General features: G+C 36.0%; 1 protein-coding gene across 4 annotated transcripts in view; it reads left to right on the top strand.

The window, feature by feature from the left end:
• FAF1 (Fas associated factor 1) overlaps positions 1 to 16,948 on the top strand; it is a 493,835-nt gene that overhangs the window by 176,702 nt on the left and 300,185 nt on the right. For all 4 annotated transcript variants that reach the window (XM_058552367.1, XM_058552369.1, XM_058552370.1 and 1 more), the window contains one exon: positions 6,655 to 6,860. In XM_058552367.1, coding sequence (XP_058408350.1) covers positions 6,655 to 6,860 — 206 coding nt within the window. The remainder of the gene's footprint in view (positions 1 to 6,654; positions 6,861 to 16,948) is intronic.

The following is a 16,948-nucleotide window of genomic DNA, read 5'->3' as shown; positions in this document are numbered from 1 at the left end:
TGGTTGGAACCAGTATTGTGTGGGAAGCCATAGGTCAATAAGACATTCCCTAAATCCATGAATGGTGGTGCTTGCAGAACCATTGCTGTCAGGGAAGTCAATATCATGTCCAGAAAAGTGTCTTTTTAATTGAGAACAGATCATTGCCCCCTTCATAGTAGAAATGGTCCATTACCAGATCCCTGAGGAATGGTGCCATATTGGGGGCTCAGTATTAGTCTCTGTTGTTTGCAGTTTAGGCACTCAGTAGTTTCCCTAGCCAGATTCAGACTTGATGAGGGGAAATTGATGTTTTTGTACCTATGACTAACCTCCTTCACTGTTGGCCTGGCCACATTGTCCATTAACGCATTGAGTAGCCCTGGGGTAGCAAGGGAAAAAAAGCTGACTGACATCAACAGAACTGCATCATCTTATCCATGTTGAGAGCCTTTTTTTTTTTTCAGTGGATAGCCTATAGACAACATTTACCTTGGAAACATAGATGTTCACATTTTGCATCCATTCAGAAAGATCGATTTCCATATCTCTTCCCCAGACTTCCTTGTCACCCAGTTTTCCTTTTATTCTTTCCAAGTCCTGATCAGCTGGCCAACCCGTTAACTATTGCTCATGCTTCACTGTAGATTTGTACCTCAGGCTTTCTCTCCTTCTAAGTGAAGTAGTCAACCTGTGGTACATCCTTAAGTTCTCCCCACTGGGAGGCTTTTATTTCACTACTGTCTTTCAGGTATATCTTTGATTGGGGCTGTAATGCTTCAGCAGTCTATTTTTGGTTGGTGCCAGCATATTATACATAATCGTTTTTTCCTTTCCCCGTCTAGATTTTTTCTTCCTCAGTTAGCTTAGTTGTCTCTTACGTATTGATGGTAAGTGCAAGGTACAGCAACTGGCCTTTTGCTGTGACACACTTCTGACCACTAGACCCCAGAAACTTCACCAAGGTACCAGGCCCCTGCATTTTTGTGGTGCATATCTTCTAATCTCTAGCCTGCATGTGTCTTACTAAAGCATCCAGGTACTTGCTGCTGTTGCTCTCAAGGACCGGTCCGCATTGTCGTCAACGTAATGTTGTTTTGTGAAATGTTTTGGTGATCAAGATCTCTCTAGACTGGATTATTAGGACAAAGAGCAGGATATTTGACATAATCTTCAGGAAAAGACAGTGAAGGTATATTGTTTACCCTGCTGTGTGAAAGCAAAATGCTTGTCATGGTGCTTACAAATTAATATAAAGAAAAAAGTATATACAAGATCAATTACTTTTTGTTGTCGCTTCCTACATAATAACCCTAACTCCAAGGATCAGGAAGCCAGTATGGGATGTATACCAGTTACTGAGTGTGTCTTTCTCAATTACACATTCAGAATCTGGGGAAAAAACTGCAGGGTAGGTTGACAGATTGTTTGAACCTAATGTGAGTGGATTTGGGCCAAAACTTCCATTTACCACCATAATCTTCCATTTTTGTATCCCCAGGAATTAGTATAAGTTTAAAGTTAGCATCTAGTAATCCCCTAAAGATCTAAATATTTTCCTTTTGTATAAGTACAAAAACACCCTAGTAAACGGCTGCAGGGTCTCTTAGGCGAAGTCTTGGTGGAAAATTTACAATACATATGTGTGGCTCTGTTGCATTGTCTTTGAGGGGACCAGGGACTTTATGTCTGTGAACCAACTTGTGTTTGGAAACTGGGAGTGACTATGACTCTGCATTGTAGTTATGGAAGTCAGGATTTAGGCTGCCAGGTCTAGGGGTTTTTTTTATGGATTGAGCAATATTTTAGTCAACTGACTTTTAATTTTGTTCCTTAGAAATATCATGTTCAATTAAGTACTATTAAGATCTCTGCAGGTTGAAATATTCTGATTGCCACTTTTTGTCCAGAGGCTGTTTATTAACATAATTACTCCCATTTTTTTCTTACTGAATTCTGCCATTTCACCTCTGTGCTCTGGGATGTCATCATGTCCATTAGGGAGTCTTTTTCAGTGGTAACATCTCCCCATGTCATTCCCAACCCGTGGAAGACAGCCACTACAGAGTTTTTCAAGAATGCAGATTCCCTTGCTAATGTATTTCTCAATGTTTTAGTGCAATGTCCTCTGGGACCTCATAGATGATATAGTAGGAGGAGGTGTGTATATTCAGGTTGTACGTGGTGGTACATCCATTTGAGCATTCCTGTTTTTCTCAGCATCTGGGTTTCTTCTTCATTTTGCCAGGAAAGTTCGGGCATTTCATCCTCGTTAAATGTAGACTCCTCTGTGACTTAAGTTTCATTCAGTCAACAAGCAAATGATTAAAGGTACTTATAGCTGCCTAAGCAAACATGTTGTTTTTGGCTCTATCCAAACTCTTTTGGTCAAATTCATTTCAAATTCATTTCCATACCTATTCCCTAGGTTTTTGCTGATGTGATTTATCAAAATCTTATTATTATTTTTGGATATAAGCTATCTTCTCTCAGTTAAGATGTTGTACTTGTTCTCTTGGAGCAGACCTAGATCTGATTTTAGAGGCAACAAGGAGTGGTAGGGGTAGATTTTGAGAATAAGCATTCCCTTTCAAGGCAACTGTCTCAGGTAAGAGTATTACATTTTCAAGTTAAGAGGAGGCTAACCTTCTCAGTTATGGGAGGAGGAGCTGTTTCTGCTTACGAAAGAGGCTCAGAGAAACTCCAAGTGTTCAAGATTCTAACCTTCATTTGAGTTCACTTAGGTATCCTTGTTCCACACCTTAGGGTCCCATTCTTACCAAAACAAATGCTTAACTTTCGCAAAAGAGACTTCGAAAGTATATATATTCAACTTTCATTGTAGTTATGCAAGCTGTAAAATTAAATTTTGAGTCTAATTCTTAGCAGGATCATACCTGTGGTTACAAAAATAAGAAACTCTTTTTAAAGGGCCACTTCAGAAGGTCGGTAGTTTCTTATCCTGACTGGAACTGAAAGTTAAAAACCCTAAGTGTGTCATTTTCTTCTGTAAGTTCTCCGTTAGAATCAGAAGCAGCCAGCCCATAGTCCTTGTTGTCATCATTACCATCATAATGGTCAAGTCAAACGGTCATTTGATCCCCTTAGGCACTTGTTTCAATAGCTATGTGGTCATAATTAACTACAAGTGAATAATTTAATTAATCATTATGCCAGTACGTGGCTTGATCACTAGTATCCTATTTTCCATTGGCAAGGAGCTCAGCAGTGCATTGAAGATCAAGGACGTAATCAAGCCAATTCCTGAATCCTGTTTCCTGGAACACCTTCATTATCAAGATAATGAAACCACATAAGGGTATTTCAACAGAGGGAATTTAACGTAGGATTGGTTAGACAGGTATGGAAGCTAAAAGAGCAAAAAAGTATAACTGAAGTAACGTTGATATAATAACTTCGTCAGGAAGTTACCAGTCTTAGGTCTAGGGAACAAAGGGATTAACAAAACTTTGAAGCTCAGAGAGGCCCCTTGGAGCTGAGGATCAGACCTCTGTGGAATGCATACTGTCCAGCAGCTACTGGTATCTCTGGGGATGTCAAGAAACTGGTTTAAGATTGAAACTGGTTATAAGCTGAAAAAAGCAGGAGACTGAAAGCTACAGAGCGATGCTGATGGAAATGCATGCAAACAGAAAGAAGAAAGTCTTGGCTCCTGTCCTCCTAACTACTCATCTCTATCTAGTATCCCCTATTGGCAGAATCTATCAGGAAACCCAATACCAAAGGAAAAGTATAATTTTGCAGAATGCTAGCCCCAGCATCACAGAATAGACTGTAGAAGGGTGTATTTGGAGGTAAGAAAACAATGAGTCAGTAACCAGCCTCCTAACTTTAGCTGTGTATTTTATGTTCTGAGAAATCGTGACAAAATTTAGAGATGTGAAATACCATTGCACAGATTCTGTTATTAGATACTTAGGAGCTCACTCTGAGTTCCAACAGTGACATTCTTTCCTGCTTTGGACATTTTCTCTGTTTCTTTGTCTTCCAAGATTACTTTCCTTGAATCTAGCAATTGGGAGAAAGGGTAGGTTTTTGTCTTTGGATCAGTGATTGCTCGAGTATGTGAACTCTGGTGAGATCTAAGCTAGTCACTTTGAGACTTTTTTTGAGTATGACCTACAGTGAGAAATACTTGGAATCCAAAACACACATATACAATTATGTACCAGAATCAAAAGTTTTGTGAAACACTACATGGTCCTAACTATTAAGTGACACATACTGATAATTTGTATTCTATTCTGTCTTTAAAAGACTGGTCACAACTCATTAAATCAATGATATAATCTATAATTTCATAAACACTGATCAAAGCAATAGTGTGAGGTAAATATAAATATTTTCTCTTGCTTAATTGTATGAGCAGTGCTTAACTTGGCATGTTTTTGGTCAGTCTTGTTGTTCTATTCAGGTTCCCAGTCCCTTGTTTTTCATTAAATTCAGAGTGGGAAGAAAGATGTTTTAGGACTGAGCTTATAGTTCTGGTGGGTGGAAGATATATACAATAATGATGTTTCAGTGGAAGCATTTCTCATGTTCCCTCCCTCTCTACTTCTCCCAGTGGAGGAAAATAGTGACAATATATATGATAAATTAAGTCAGAGAAAAACCTGACTTTATAGAGTAGATTATTCCTCTACTCATTAGTTTGTCAAATATTTGACTACCTTCTATGGATAAAATCTTGAGCTCAGTGCAGAGAATGCAGCTGTTAAAAACACAAATGTAAAGGGGCCAGCCCCATGGCTTAGTGGTTGGGTTTGGCACTCTCTGCTTCGGCGGCCCGGATTCCTGGGTTCAGATCTAGAGCGCGGACCTACAACACTCGTTGGCCATGCTGTGGCAGCCATCCTCATATAAAGTAGAGGGATATTGGCACAGATGTTAGCTCAGGGCTAATCTGTCTCAAGCAGAAAAAAAATTTAAAAAAAAGAGGAAGATTGGCAATAGATGTTAGCTTGGGGTAAATCTTCCTCAGCAAAAAACAAAACAAAACACAAATGTGAGCTTTGCCCTTGTGAACCTTATATTCCAGTGGGGAACTTAAATGTCAAATGATTAATTATACCACTAAATATATAATTGTTGATAGTGGTGAGGAATTAGAATGAGTCTGAGGTATTAAAACGTGCTCTGAGCTGAAAAACATTCAATCTGAGATATAAAGGATAAATATAATTAGCTAGAGAAAAGATGGAATTTCCGGATGGAATAGGAAGGAAAGAATATTCTTTGAAGGAATAGTCTATGTTCCCCCATGAAACATGAAGGATCAAAGTGAGACAGAAGAAATGAAAGGCTGTTGTGGCTATTAGCATAGATAGATGGAGATAGCATAGCACAAGGTAAGGATGGGAAGGTAGATAGGATTCAGATCATACCAGGGCCTTGTATGCCACTTTAACTATTTATATGAAGAGCAGATGGGAATATTGAAGAAAATAATATGAAGACGTTTCAGCCTTTAATTTCACTCTAGTGGTGGAATGGAATGAAATGCAGGGGAGCGAGGATACATATGGCAAGATTAGTTAGGAGGCTGTTACATTAGTCCATACAAGAGGTGATTGTGGCAGCTTTGGAGGGGAAAGGTGGATGACTTATGTAAAAGACATTTAGGAGGTAAAATTGAAAGGACTAATTAGATGCGGGAGTTGAGAGAGAAGAGGTCAAGGATAATACTAGAAGTTTCTAGCTTTAGTAGCTGCTATGAGGAATAATGGAGGAGGGTCAGGCTTGGGAAAACATTAATGAGTCAGACTTTGGATATACTGAGTTTGAGGTTTGAGATCTTACTAGGAATCAGGCACTGTGCTAGCTTTTCATATACATTATCTGATTTAATCCTTACAAATGTAATTAACCCTTTCCCATTTTACAAATGAGACAGCTAGTAAGTGGACAGAGCCAGGATTTCATTTTTATTTTTTAAGAAGGGAGAGATTGGAACATGTCTAAATATTATGGAGAAAAATCCAGAAGAGAAGATGTTGAAGATACTGGAAAGAAAAGTGATAATCTATAATGTAAAGCTAATGAGAAGATGATTTTAGATTTTGCATAGATAGAATGATGTCTCCTCTACTTTATGGGACAAAAGAAAGAGTACATATGCAAGTTAGTTTGTGGATTTGATGTCAAAAAGGTAAGGGAATTTCCTGTTGATGGCATTTGTTTTCTCTGCAAAGTAGAAAAAATATATCGTCTTTTAAGACTGAGAAGTGAGATAGGGAGAATGGAGGTTTAAGGATGATAAAGTTTTGAAATAGTTTTTATGGAAAGTAGAGGTAATGAGTCAAATAATGATTCAGTGAGAAATGAGAATGAGTGAAGAAGACACTGTTCTTAATTTACAGAGTTTAAAATGTTATTTTACCAACATCATAACAACATAAGGCAAAAATCTAATTAAATGTTAAATGATATGTATGGTACTGCTGATAGACATAGAAAGGCAAGGATAGGAGGGAGAGTAATGTGGCCTTCAGTTACTGGGAAAGATTTCATGGAGCGAGTAGAACTTAAGTTATAGGCCTTGATGCACAGATTGGTAAATTTGACAGGAGAAAAACACAAGTGTGGAGCGGGTCCTTAGTGGTAATCTGTATTGATTTGGTTGACGATAATCCTTCCTTTGTGTCAATATTTCAGTGACTATGGAGGTGAGACTCTACCAGGACCTGCATTTGATCCAGCAAGTCGCCCAGCTCCAGCTCCTGCTTCCTCTTCCTCTTCCGCATTTCGACCTATAATGCCATCTAGGCAAATTGTAGAAAGGCAACCTCGGATGCTGGACTTCAGAGTTGAGTACAGAGACAGAAATGTTGATGTGGTACTTGAAGACAGCTGTACTGTTGGTAAGGTTTTTCCTACCATAAAGCCTTCACAAATAAACAATTTATTAGGTAAAATTTCAGTTTATATTCTTTTTTTATGAGTTGACTGCCAAAAAGAAGGCAAAAAAACAAATTGAAACTGGTATTTTTTTTCATACAGATTATTGTGCTCTATTTTTAAATACTGTGTTGAGATTGAGGTGAGTTTGAGAATAAGTTTCTTTGTTTCACATATGTGGAATGGAATATGATGCTGTTTTAGGGCAGATGCAAATCAAACATCTAGAAGCTTAAAAATTACCATAATTATTAAGTACATTGCATATTGGACTTTATAGCTGAAACTCACTCATTTTTCGTACTGTGGTTAATGAGAGATCAGAAATAAGACATGTTGCCATCACTCCTTCTCCCTTCCAGCTGAATAAATGCTTCAATACTATCCTTTCAAAGAAAACTCCAAGTGTATGCCTGTCAGTTTTGGACAGACTTTACCAAATTTCTACAGAGAAACTATGTTGAACTCATGTTTGATTCAAATTACTTGATTCATGTTTGTTGTAGAACCAAAAATTATATTAATTCTTATTTTATTGTAGTTTTGCCTTAAATCTAAATTCCAGATATTTCTAAAATTCTTTGTTCCTTTTTGGGGAGATCCTTTCCTAATTTTATTTAATTTTATTGATTGAGGTACATTACAGAGAAAAGCAAGGCTGTTAAAAGAGTGACCATTCCTAAACACTAATCAGATCGTTATTCCCTTACTTAAAACCATTTAGAAACTTTCCCTTGTTTTTAGGATAAAATTCAAATTTTTTAATATGGCCGTAACTCCCTGCTTGATCAGGCCCCTGCTACATTTCTAGTTTTCATCTATTACCACTCTCCTCCTTGCTCACCGTGCCTAAGTTGTAATGGTCTTCTTTCAGTTCCTTGAATAGATTATTGTTAGCCCACTCAGGGCCTTTGTACCTGTTGTTCCTTCTGCCTGGATTCTTCTTCTAGTCCAGCCACTTCTCCCTGTGCCCATCCTCATGCCCCAAAATATTCTCCTGTACATTTCTTTTTATTTTTTAATTATGGTAAAAAAAAAAAAAGTATGAGATCTACTCTCTTAACAATTTTTTCAGTGTACAGTATAATTTAACTCTATGCACATTATTGTACAGCAGATTTCTAGAACTTTTTCATCTTGCATAACTGAAACTGTGTATCCATTGAACATCAACTCCCCATATTCCCCTCCCACCAGCCCCTGGCAACCATCATTCCACTTTCTGCTTCTGTGAGTTTGACTACTTTAAATATCTCATATAAGTGGAATCACACAGTGTTTGTTCTTCTGTGTCTGGCTTATTTCACTTAGTATGATATCCTCAAGGTTCATCCATGTTATAGCATATTACAAGATTTCCTTCTTTTTTTAAGGCTGAATAATATTCCATTGTATGTATATAACACATTTTCTTTATCCATTCATCCATTGATGGACATTTAGGTTGTTTTTACCTCTTGCCTGTTGTGAATAATGCTGAGATTGCAAATATCTCTTGAGACCCTGCTTTCAATTCTTTTGGATAAAACCCAGAAATGGGATTGCTGGAGCATATGTTAATTCTATTTTTCATTTTTTGGGGACCTTCCATACTTTTTTCCATAGTGGCTGCACCATTTTATGTTCCCACCAATAGTGCACAAGGAATCTAATTTCTCCACATCCTTGTGAACACTTGTCATTTTCTGTTTTTATTTTTTTATAATGGCCATCTTAACAGGTATGAGGTGATATCTCATTGTGATTTTGGTTTGCATTTCCGTGATGATTAGTGATGTTGAGCACCTTTTTATATGCCTGTTGGTCATTTCATGTCTTCTTTGGAGAAATGTCTATTTAGTCCATTGCCCGTTTTTAAATTATTTACTTTTTTTCTATTGAATTGTAGGATTTCTTTATATATTTTGAATATTAACCTCTTATTAGATATATGGTTTGTAAATATTTTCTCCTATTCTATAGGTTGTCTTTTTACCCTGTTGGTTGTTTCCTTCGCTGCAGAAAAGTTTGTTAGCTTAATGTAGTCCCACTTGTCTGTTTTTACTTTTGTTTTCTATGCGTCTGATGTCATATCCAAGAAATCGTTGGCAAGACCAATATTATGGAGCTTTTTCTTTAGGTTTTCTTCTAGGAGTTTTATAGTTTCAGATCTTATGTTTAACTCTTTAGTCCATTTTGAGTTAATTTTTGTGAATGGTGCAAGATAAAGGTCCAATTTCATTCTTTTGCATGTGGATATCCAGTTTTTCCTGAACCATTTGTTAAAGAGACCGTCCTTCACCATTGTGTAGACTTGGCACCCTTGTCAAAGATCAGTTGACCTATATGTGTGAGTTTATATTTCTGGGCTCTCTATTCTATTCTGTTGGTCTGTATGTCTTTATGCCAGTACCATATTGTTTTGATTATTTTGTAAAATGTTTGAAATCAGGAAGTATGAGGCCTCCAGCCTTATTCTTCTTTCTCAAGATTGTTTTGGCTATTCAAGGTCCTTTGTGGTTCCATATGAATTTTAGCATTGTTTTTTTTTGTTTGTTTTTTTGTGAGGGGATCAGCCTTGTGCTAACATCTGCCAATCGTCCTCTTTTTTGCTGAGGAAGACTGGCCCTGGGCTAACATCCGTGCCCATCTTCCTCCACTTTATGTGGGATGCCGCCACAGCATGGCTTGCCAAGCAGTGCGTCGGTGCGCGCCCGGGATCCGAACCAGTGAACCCCAGGCCACTGCAGCAGAGTGCACGTACTTAACCACCTGTGCCATTGGGCCTGCCCCAGCATTGTTTTTTCTATTTCTGCAAAAAATGATTTTGATAGAGATCATATTGAATCTGTAGGTCGCTTTGGGTAGTACGGACATTTTTAACAACATTAAGTCTTTCAATCCATGAATACGTGGTGTCTTTCCACTTATTTGTTCGTTAATTTTTTTCAGCAATGTTTTGTAGTTTTCATTGTACAAGTCTTTCACCTCTTTGGTTAAGTTTATTTTCATGATTTTATTCTTTTTGATGCCGTTGTAAATGGAATTATTTTCTTAGTTTCCCTTTTGGATTATTTATTGTTAGTGTATAGAAACATAACTAATTTTTGTATGTTGATTTTGTATCCTGCAACTTTGCTGAATTCGCCATTAGTTCTAATAGGGTTTTGTGTGTGTGTGTGTAATCTTAGGGTTTTCTACGTATAAGATCATATCATCTGCGAACAGAGATAATTTGATTTCTTCCTTTCTGATTTGGATGCCTTTTATTTCTTTTTATTGCCTAATTGCCCTGGCTAGGACTTCCAGTACTATGTTGAGTAGAAGTGGCAAGGATGGGTGGCATCCTTACGTTGTTCATGATCTTTAGAGAAATAGTTTTTAGTTTTTACCATTGAGTATGATGTTAGCTGTGGGCTTTTCATATATGGCCTTTATCATGTTGAGGTAACTTTCTTTCGTTCCTAGTTTGTTGTGTTTTTTTATCATGAAATGGTGTTGAATTTTGTCAAATACTTTTTCTGTGTCTGTTGAGATGATCATGTATGTTTTTCCCATTATTCTGTTAATATGGTGTATCACATTGATTGATTTTCGTATGTTGAACCATCCTTACATTCCATGGATAAATTCCACTTAGTCATGGTGTATGATTCTTTTAATGTGCAGTTGAATTAGGTTTCGTAGTGCTTTGTTGAGGATTTTTGCATCTATATTCATCAGGGATATTGGCCCTATAGGGTTTTTGTTGTTGTTGTTCTTGTAGTGTCTTTGTCTGGCTTTGGCATCAGGGTAATGTTGGCCTCATAAAATGAGTTTGGAAGTCTTCCCTCCTCTTCAATTTTTGGGAAAAGTTTGAGAAAGATTGATATTAATTTTTCTTTAAAATGTTTGGTAGAATTCTCCAGTGAAGCTGTCTGGTGCTAGACTTTTGTTGCTGTTGAGAGGTTTTTCATTACTGATTCAATCTCCTTACTAATTATAGGTCTGTTCAGATTTTCTGTTTCTTCATGATTCAATCTTGGTAGGTTGTGTTTCTAGGAATTTACTCATTTCTTCTAGATTATACCATTTATTAGCATATAATTGCTTATAATAGTCTCTATGATCCTTTTTATTTCTGTGGCATCAGTTGTTATGTCTACTTTTTCATTTCTGGTTTAATTTATTTCAGTGTTTTTTTTTTCTTGGTTAGGGTAAAAATTTGTCAATTTTGTTGAGCTTTTCAAATATCAACTCTTAGTTTTGTTGATTTTTTTCTATTCTCTTATTTTTGCTCTAATCTTTGTTATTTTCTCCCTTCTACTAATGTTGGGCTTAGTTTGTTCCTCTTTTTCTAGTTACTTAAGGTATAAAGTTAAGGTGTTTGTTTGAGATCTTTCTTTTTTTTTAATGTAGGTGTTTACTGCTGTAAAACTTTCCTGTTAGTACTGTGTTTCCTGCATTCCATAAGTTTTGGTATGAGTTGGGTTTTTGTTTTCATTTGTCTCAAGATATTTGCTAGTTTCTCATTTGATTTGTTCTTTGCCCTGTTGGTTGTTCAAGTTGTTTAATTTCCACATATTTATGAATTTTCCAGCATAAATGACGTGTTAGGTCACAAACAAGTCTTAACAAATTTAAGATTCAAATCGTACCAAGTATGTTTTCCAACCACAATATAATGAAACTAAAAATCAATAGCAGTTTTCTTTCTGCTCCTTTTTTCTTAAATTTATTAAGACTTGTTTATGATCTAACATGTCACCTATCCTGGAGAATCTTCCATGTGCTCTTGAGAAGAACATGTATTCTGCTGCTGTTGGGTGTAATGTTTTGTATATGTCTCTTAGGTCCATTTTGTCTACAGTGGTGTTCAAGTCCTCTATTTTCTTACTGATCTTCTGTGTGGAAGTTTTATCCATTATTGAAATCCCCTACTATTATTGTGTTGTTGTGTATTTCTCTCCTCAGTTCTGTCATTGTTTGCTTCATATATTGGGTGCTTTGATGTCGGTACATATGTGTTTATAATTGTTACATCTTCCTGGTGAGTTGACTTTTTTATCATTAAATAATGTCCTTTGTCTGTTGTGACAGCTTTTGACTTATAGTCTATTTAGTCTGGTGTAAGTATGGCCACCCTACTCTCTCTTGGTTACCATTTGCATAGAAGATCTTTTTCCATCCTTTCACTTTCAGCCTATATGTCTCCATGAATCTAAAGTGAGTCTCTTGTAGTTAGTATATAGTTGGATCTTGTTTTTTTAATCCATTTACTCAGTCTCTTTCTTTTGATTGGAGAGTTTTAGCCATTTACGTTTAAAGTCATTACAGAGAGGGAGGGACTTACTATTGCCATTTTGTTAATTATTTTCTTTCTGTCTTGTAGCTTTTTTGTCCCTCTTCCTCTCTTGCTCTCTTCCTTTGTGTTTGTTGATTTTTTTGTAGTGTCATGCATTGATTCTTTTCTTGTATTATTTTGAATATCTTCCATAGGTATTTTCTTTTTAGTTACCATGGGGCTTGTATAAGACATCTTATAGTTATAACAATCTATTTTAACCTTATCACTTCAATCATATACAAAAAATTCTACTCTTTTACTCTCCCCCCTTTTATTATTGATGTCACAAATTACATATTTTTATATTATGCATCCATTAACAGATTTTATAGTTATACTTATTTTTTTATACTTTTGTTTTTTAACTTCTATACCCGATTAAGTGATTTAAGCACAACTGTTACAGTAGTCTGTATTTGCGTACAGTATTCTGTAGTTGTCTATTTAACTCTATCAGCAAGCTGTATACACTCACTTGTGTTGCTGTCTAGTGTCCTTTTGTTGCAACTGGAGTACTCTATTTAGCATTTCTTACAAGGCAGATCTAGTGTTGATGAACTCTCTAAGCTTTTGTTTATCTGGGAGGGTCTTTATTTCTCCTTAATGTTTAAAGGACAGTTTTGCTGGACATTGTATTCTTCTTTGGCAGGGTTTCCCCTCCCCGCACCCCAGCACTTGGAATATATCATATTACTCCCTTCTGCCCTGCAAGATTTCTGCTGAGAAATCTGCTGATATTCTTGTGGGGGCTCCCTGTATGTGGCAAACTTTTTTCTTGCTGCTTTCAAAGTTCTTTTTGTCCTTTAATTTGACAATTTGATTTTAATATGTTCTGGTGTGGACTTAGGATTCATTTTGGGGGAAATCCTTTGTATTTCATGAATTTGCATATCTGTTTCCTTCCCCAGTTTTGGGAAGTGTTTGGCCATTATTTCTTCAGACAAGCTTTCTGCCCTTTTCTTTCTCTTCTGTGCAACTCCATAATGCATATTTTGATCTTTTAATGGTGTCCCATAAGTCTTTTCAGCTTTCTTCACTCTTTTTTCATGCGTTCTTCTCTTCTTACCAGATAGTTTCAAATGACATGTCTTCAAGTTCACAGATTCTTTCTTCTGGTGTATCAAGTCTGTTATTGAGCCTCTTAAGTGAATTTTTCAATTCAATTATTATATTCTTTAGCTCCAAAATGTCTGTTTGGTTCCTTTTTATAGTTTCTATCTCTTTGTTGATATTTAAAATGAATTTGTATTTTTAAGGTCACCAAAACCCATACTGATATTTGAAAGATTGTTTTGTCTTTACAATAATAATTAGTCAGAATTGACTATGGCTTATTGCTCATATGGGTTTTCAGTAATATTGCTAAGGTATTCTTGGTTTAATAGTAGGAATACTTAAGTAGGGTGTTACTAGGCCTTTACTTTCTTAGTTTAGAATATTTTTATTATTATAGCAGAAAGAACTCAGTGCCATATCACACTTTTTCTTTTAAATCTTAAAATTATCTAAGATTTTTATGTGTTTTAAGAAAACTGGAATGCAGTCCTATATTAAATAAATTTTAACTGCTATTTATGTAGCATGTGGCTGAGTAGTTAACAGTGTCTCTTTTCAAAGTGACCTGGTTCTTTTTGTTGATGGAATATTTGATGTATGGTAGAAGTGCATGGATATTTTGATCTTTTTTTTTTTTAATTTTTATTTATTTATTTTTTCCCCCCAAAGCCCCAGTATATAGTTGTATGTCATAGTTGCACAGCCTTCTAGTTGCTGTATGTGGGACGCGGCCTCAGCATGGCCAGAGAAGCGGCACGTCGGTGAGCGCCCGGGACCCGAACCTGGGCCACCAGCAGCGGAGCGCGCGCACCTAACTGCTAAGCCACGGGGCCGGCCCCATGCTTTATCATTTTGAGTCACTTTTTCATTGGTTCACTCAGTTGGAGTGAAATCCCCTGTTCATTTCAAGGACGGTGATCACAAATGCTGGCTTCTCTGGATTATGGATGTTAATGTTACACTTTATTGCACTTTATTCTATCCTAATTTGGAGAATTTGACTATGGAACTATTTTAAAGCTTTGTTATAGAAACGTGATAGAATTTCCACTGATCACATTTTGTAAACTGTTGGCTTTATAATTCACTTTAAAAGCAATGAATTTGGTTCATTGTGTCCAAATATGGTAGTGTAGAAGCAGACAAGTCGTCATTCTGTTTGAAAACAAATACAATTAAAATAGTTACAAACATATTGTAAATAAAATTTGATTCAAAGTGAATTGTAAACCAGATATTGTTATTGTATGATATGCACCTTCTCCTGCTTCTCCTACCTGTTCCAATATTTTTTTTTTTGTTCTGGATTATAGTTATTCTCTTATTATGAATTACATGCCAGTCAGAGAATCATGTCATGCATCTTCTTTGTGTTCACTCTTGATTTGTTGACGTGCATCACTATGGAAGGCATACTCAGGGATATTTGGACTTGCTGGAAGTGTCTTCTTCTTTCACTTCTTTCACTGCATTTGATTAAGTTCTATTAGTTTTATCCCAGTATCACTTGAATCCCTCCTTTATTTTGATTCCCCTGTTATAGTTCAGAAATTAATTTCTTTCATGAGTTATTAAAATAATTTCACTAATTTCCATTCTTTCAGTTCCTTTCTAACTCTAGTATTTTATATAGTTGCCCTATAGTGATCTTTCTAGAATGTAGATTTCCTCATATATCTTTCAGTAGTTCCCTGTTTCTTACATTCTATTTGATTTGCCTTTTCCTGTTTTAGTTTTCTAGAAAACTCACACTCATCTTTCAATACCCCATGTAAATATTTCCCCTTTACGAAGGCTTTCCTAACCTCCACGGGCATAGTTAAGTTGATTCATCTCCCATGATCCTGTAAAATGTTGTATATACTTTCAAAATGGGTTTAAAACATTTTACTCTTTCTTTGTGTTTCAGGTTTCCCTTCTGAATGTTAACTTCTCAAACTCAGAGACCTGATCTTATTCTTCTCTAAATTCTTTCTTCAAGCACAGTGTTTGACATAGAGTAGTACCTGTTGAGAAAATAAATGGCTCAATAAATGAGCATATGTGTATATTGTATATATATTAATTCATCTACCATAGGAAATTTAAATAAAACACTCATTAAAGTTTATGTGATCTGCAATATAATTGTTAGTTTATAGACCATCTTACTGTTATTAAGGAATTGGATAAAAACTAATTTTTCTGTATATGTATAAATATTAAAATGCAAAAGGATGCTAAATAAGATAAGGTGGCTTTTTATATTACTACCAGGAACACTCAACAAAGTATAAAAAAGCAAGTTTAAAGGCAGCCAAGAACTTTATTTCACAGTGACACCTAGTGGTAATTCTATTTGTCAGTTAATGTTTTTAGTGTCCTATTTGTTACTGCTGTTTCATTTTATTACAAAATCCTTTTGGGTTTTCTTATCTTGAATAAGTTTAAAGAATTATTTTAAAGCATTAGTTTTTCTGTAAAATACTATCTAGTCTGAAGGTAGTGTGATCTTAAGGGTAGGAATTATTGTGTATTATTATGTCTATAAGATCTAACGGGATTTAACGTAACATTCAGGCCTTTGTTCAATAAAGTTTGTTGAATCAGTGCTGTCGGCAAAGCTACTTTTGTTTGTTTGTTTGTTTTTTTGGTGAGGAAGATTGGCCATGAGCTAACATCCATTGCCAATCCTCCTCTTTTTGCTGAGGAAGATTGGCCCTGAGGTAACATCTGTGCCCTTCTTCCTCTGTTTTGTATATGGGATGCCACCATGGCATGGCTGGATGAGCGGTGCGTAGCTCCACACCCAGGATTTGAACCTGCGAACCCAGGGCCTCCGAAGAGGAGCGCGTGAACTTAACCACTACACCACCGGGCCGGCCCCAGCAAACCTACTTTTGCTTGGCCTAATCAGCATAGACTTAGTTTTATTTATGGAATGTATCAGAAAAATAGTCTGTTACTATTTGAACTCTTTGCCTTATTTTCTTCTCTGTTTTTAATCTACTTTCTTAAAACTACTTTTATTATAGTGGATACCATTTTAGTTTTTAAAAAATCAGATTGAGTATGGAAAGAGTTAAAACATTTGGGAAGTGCATTTTGAGCCTGAAAAAGTAGTTCAAGATATTTCAAACCAGTTTTTGTCTTGAAGCTATAACCTTAGTTTTGGTCTTGACTCTGCAACTCATATTAACTATGTAATTTTTGGCACATGCCTTAACCCCCTATTCCTCAGCCATCCTTTATGAATAGTAAGCACTATATAAGTGGGTTTTTTTTTTGTTATTAGTACATGTGAAAATAAGGAAAGAGTAGCAATCTTAGTTGCCTTGCTTGGATGTTGTGAGCATGAAATGACAAGAGGACTGATCATAGCTTGTACTTTTGGGGAGGAAAGACAGCAAATGTTGTGCATTAGTAGCATTGTTCTTTGGTTCATCTGCAAACTGGTGTCTATTGCCTCCACGCCAACAATTGTGCACTCCCCAAATTATTTATAAAATGATTTTAAAATCTAAATAAGCAGCACCTCAAACTGCGGTCTTAATGTGCATAGTTTATTTTTATTTATGCATTAGAAATGTTTCTTTAATCTAGCTTCACATTTTTAAATACTGTACTCTCAATAAAAATTTTTTTAAATAGAGAAGTATATAAAGAATGAAATGAGTATCTTCCCTTTCTCTCGTTCTTAACTCCCTGCTG

The sequence above is a fragment of the Diceros bicornis genome, chromosome 13 (assembly GCF_020826845.1).
Source record: "Diceros bicornis minor isolate mBicDic1 chromosome 13, mDicBic1.mat.cur, whole genome shotgun sequence".
Taxonomy (NCBI): domain Eukaryota; kingdom Metazoa; phylum Chordata; class Mammalia; order Perissodactyla; family Rhinocerotidae; genus Diceros; species Diceros bicornis.
This window is presented reverse-complemented; position numbering and strand designations above follow the sequence as displayed.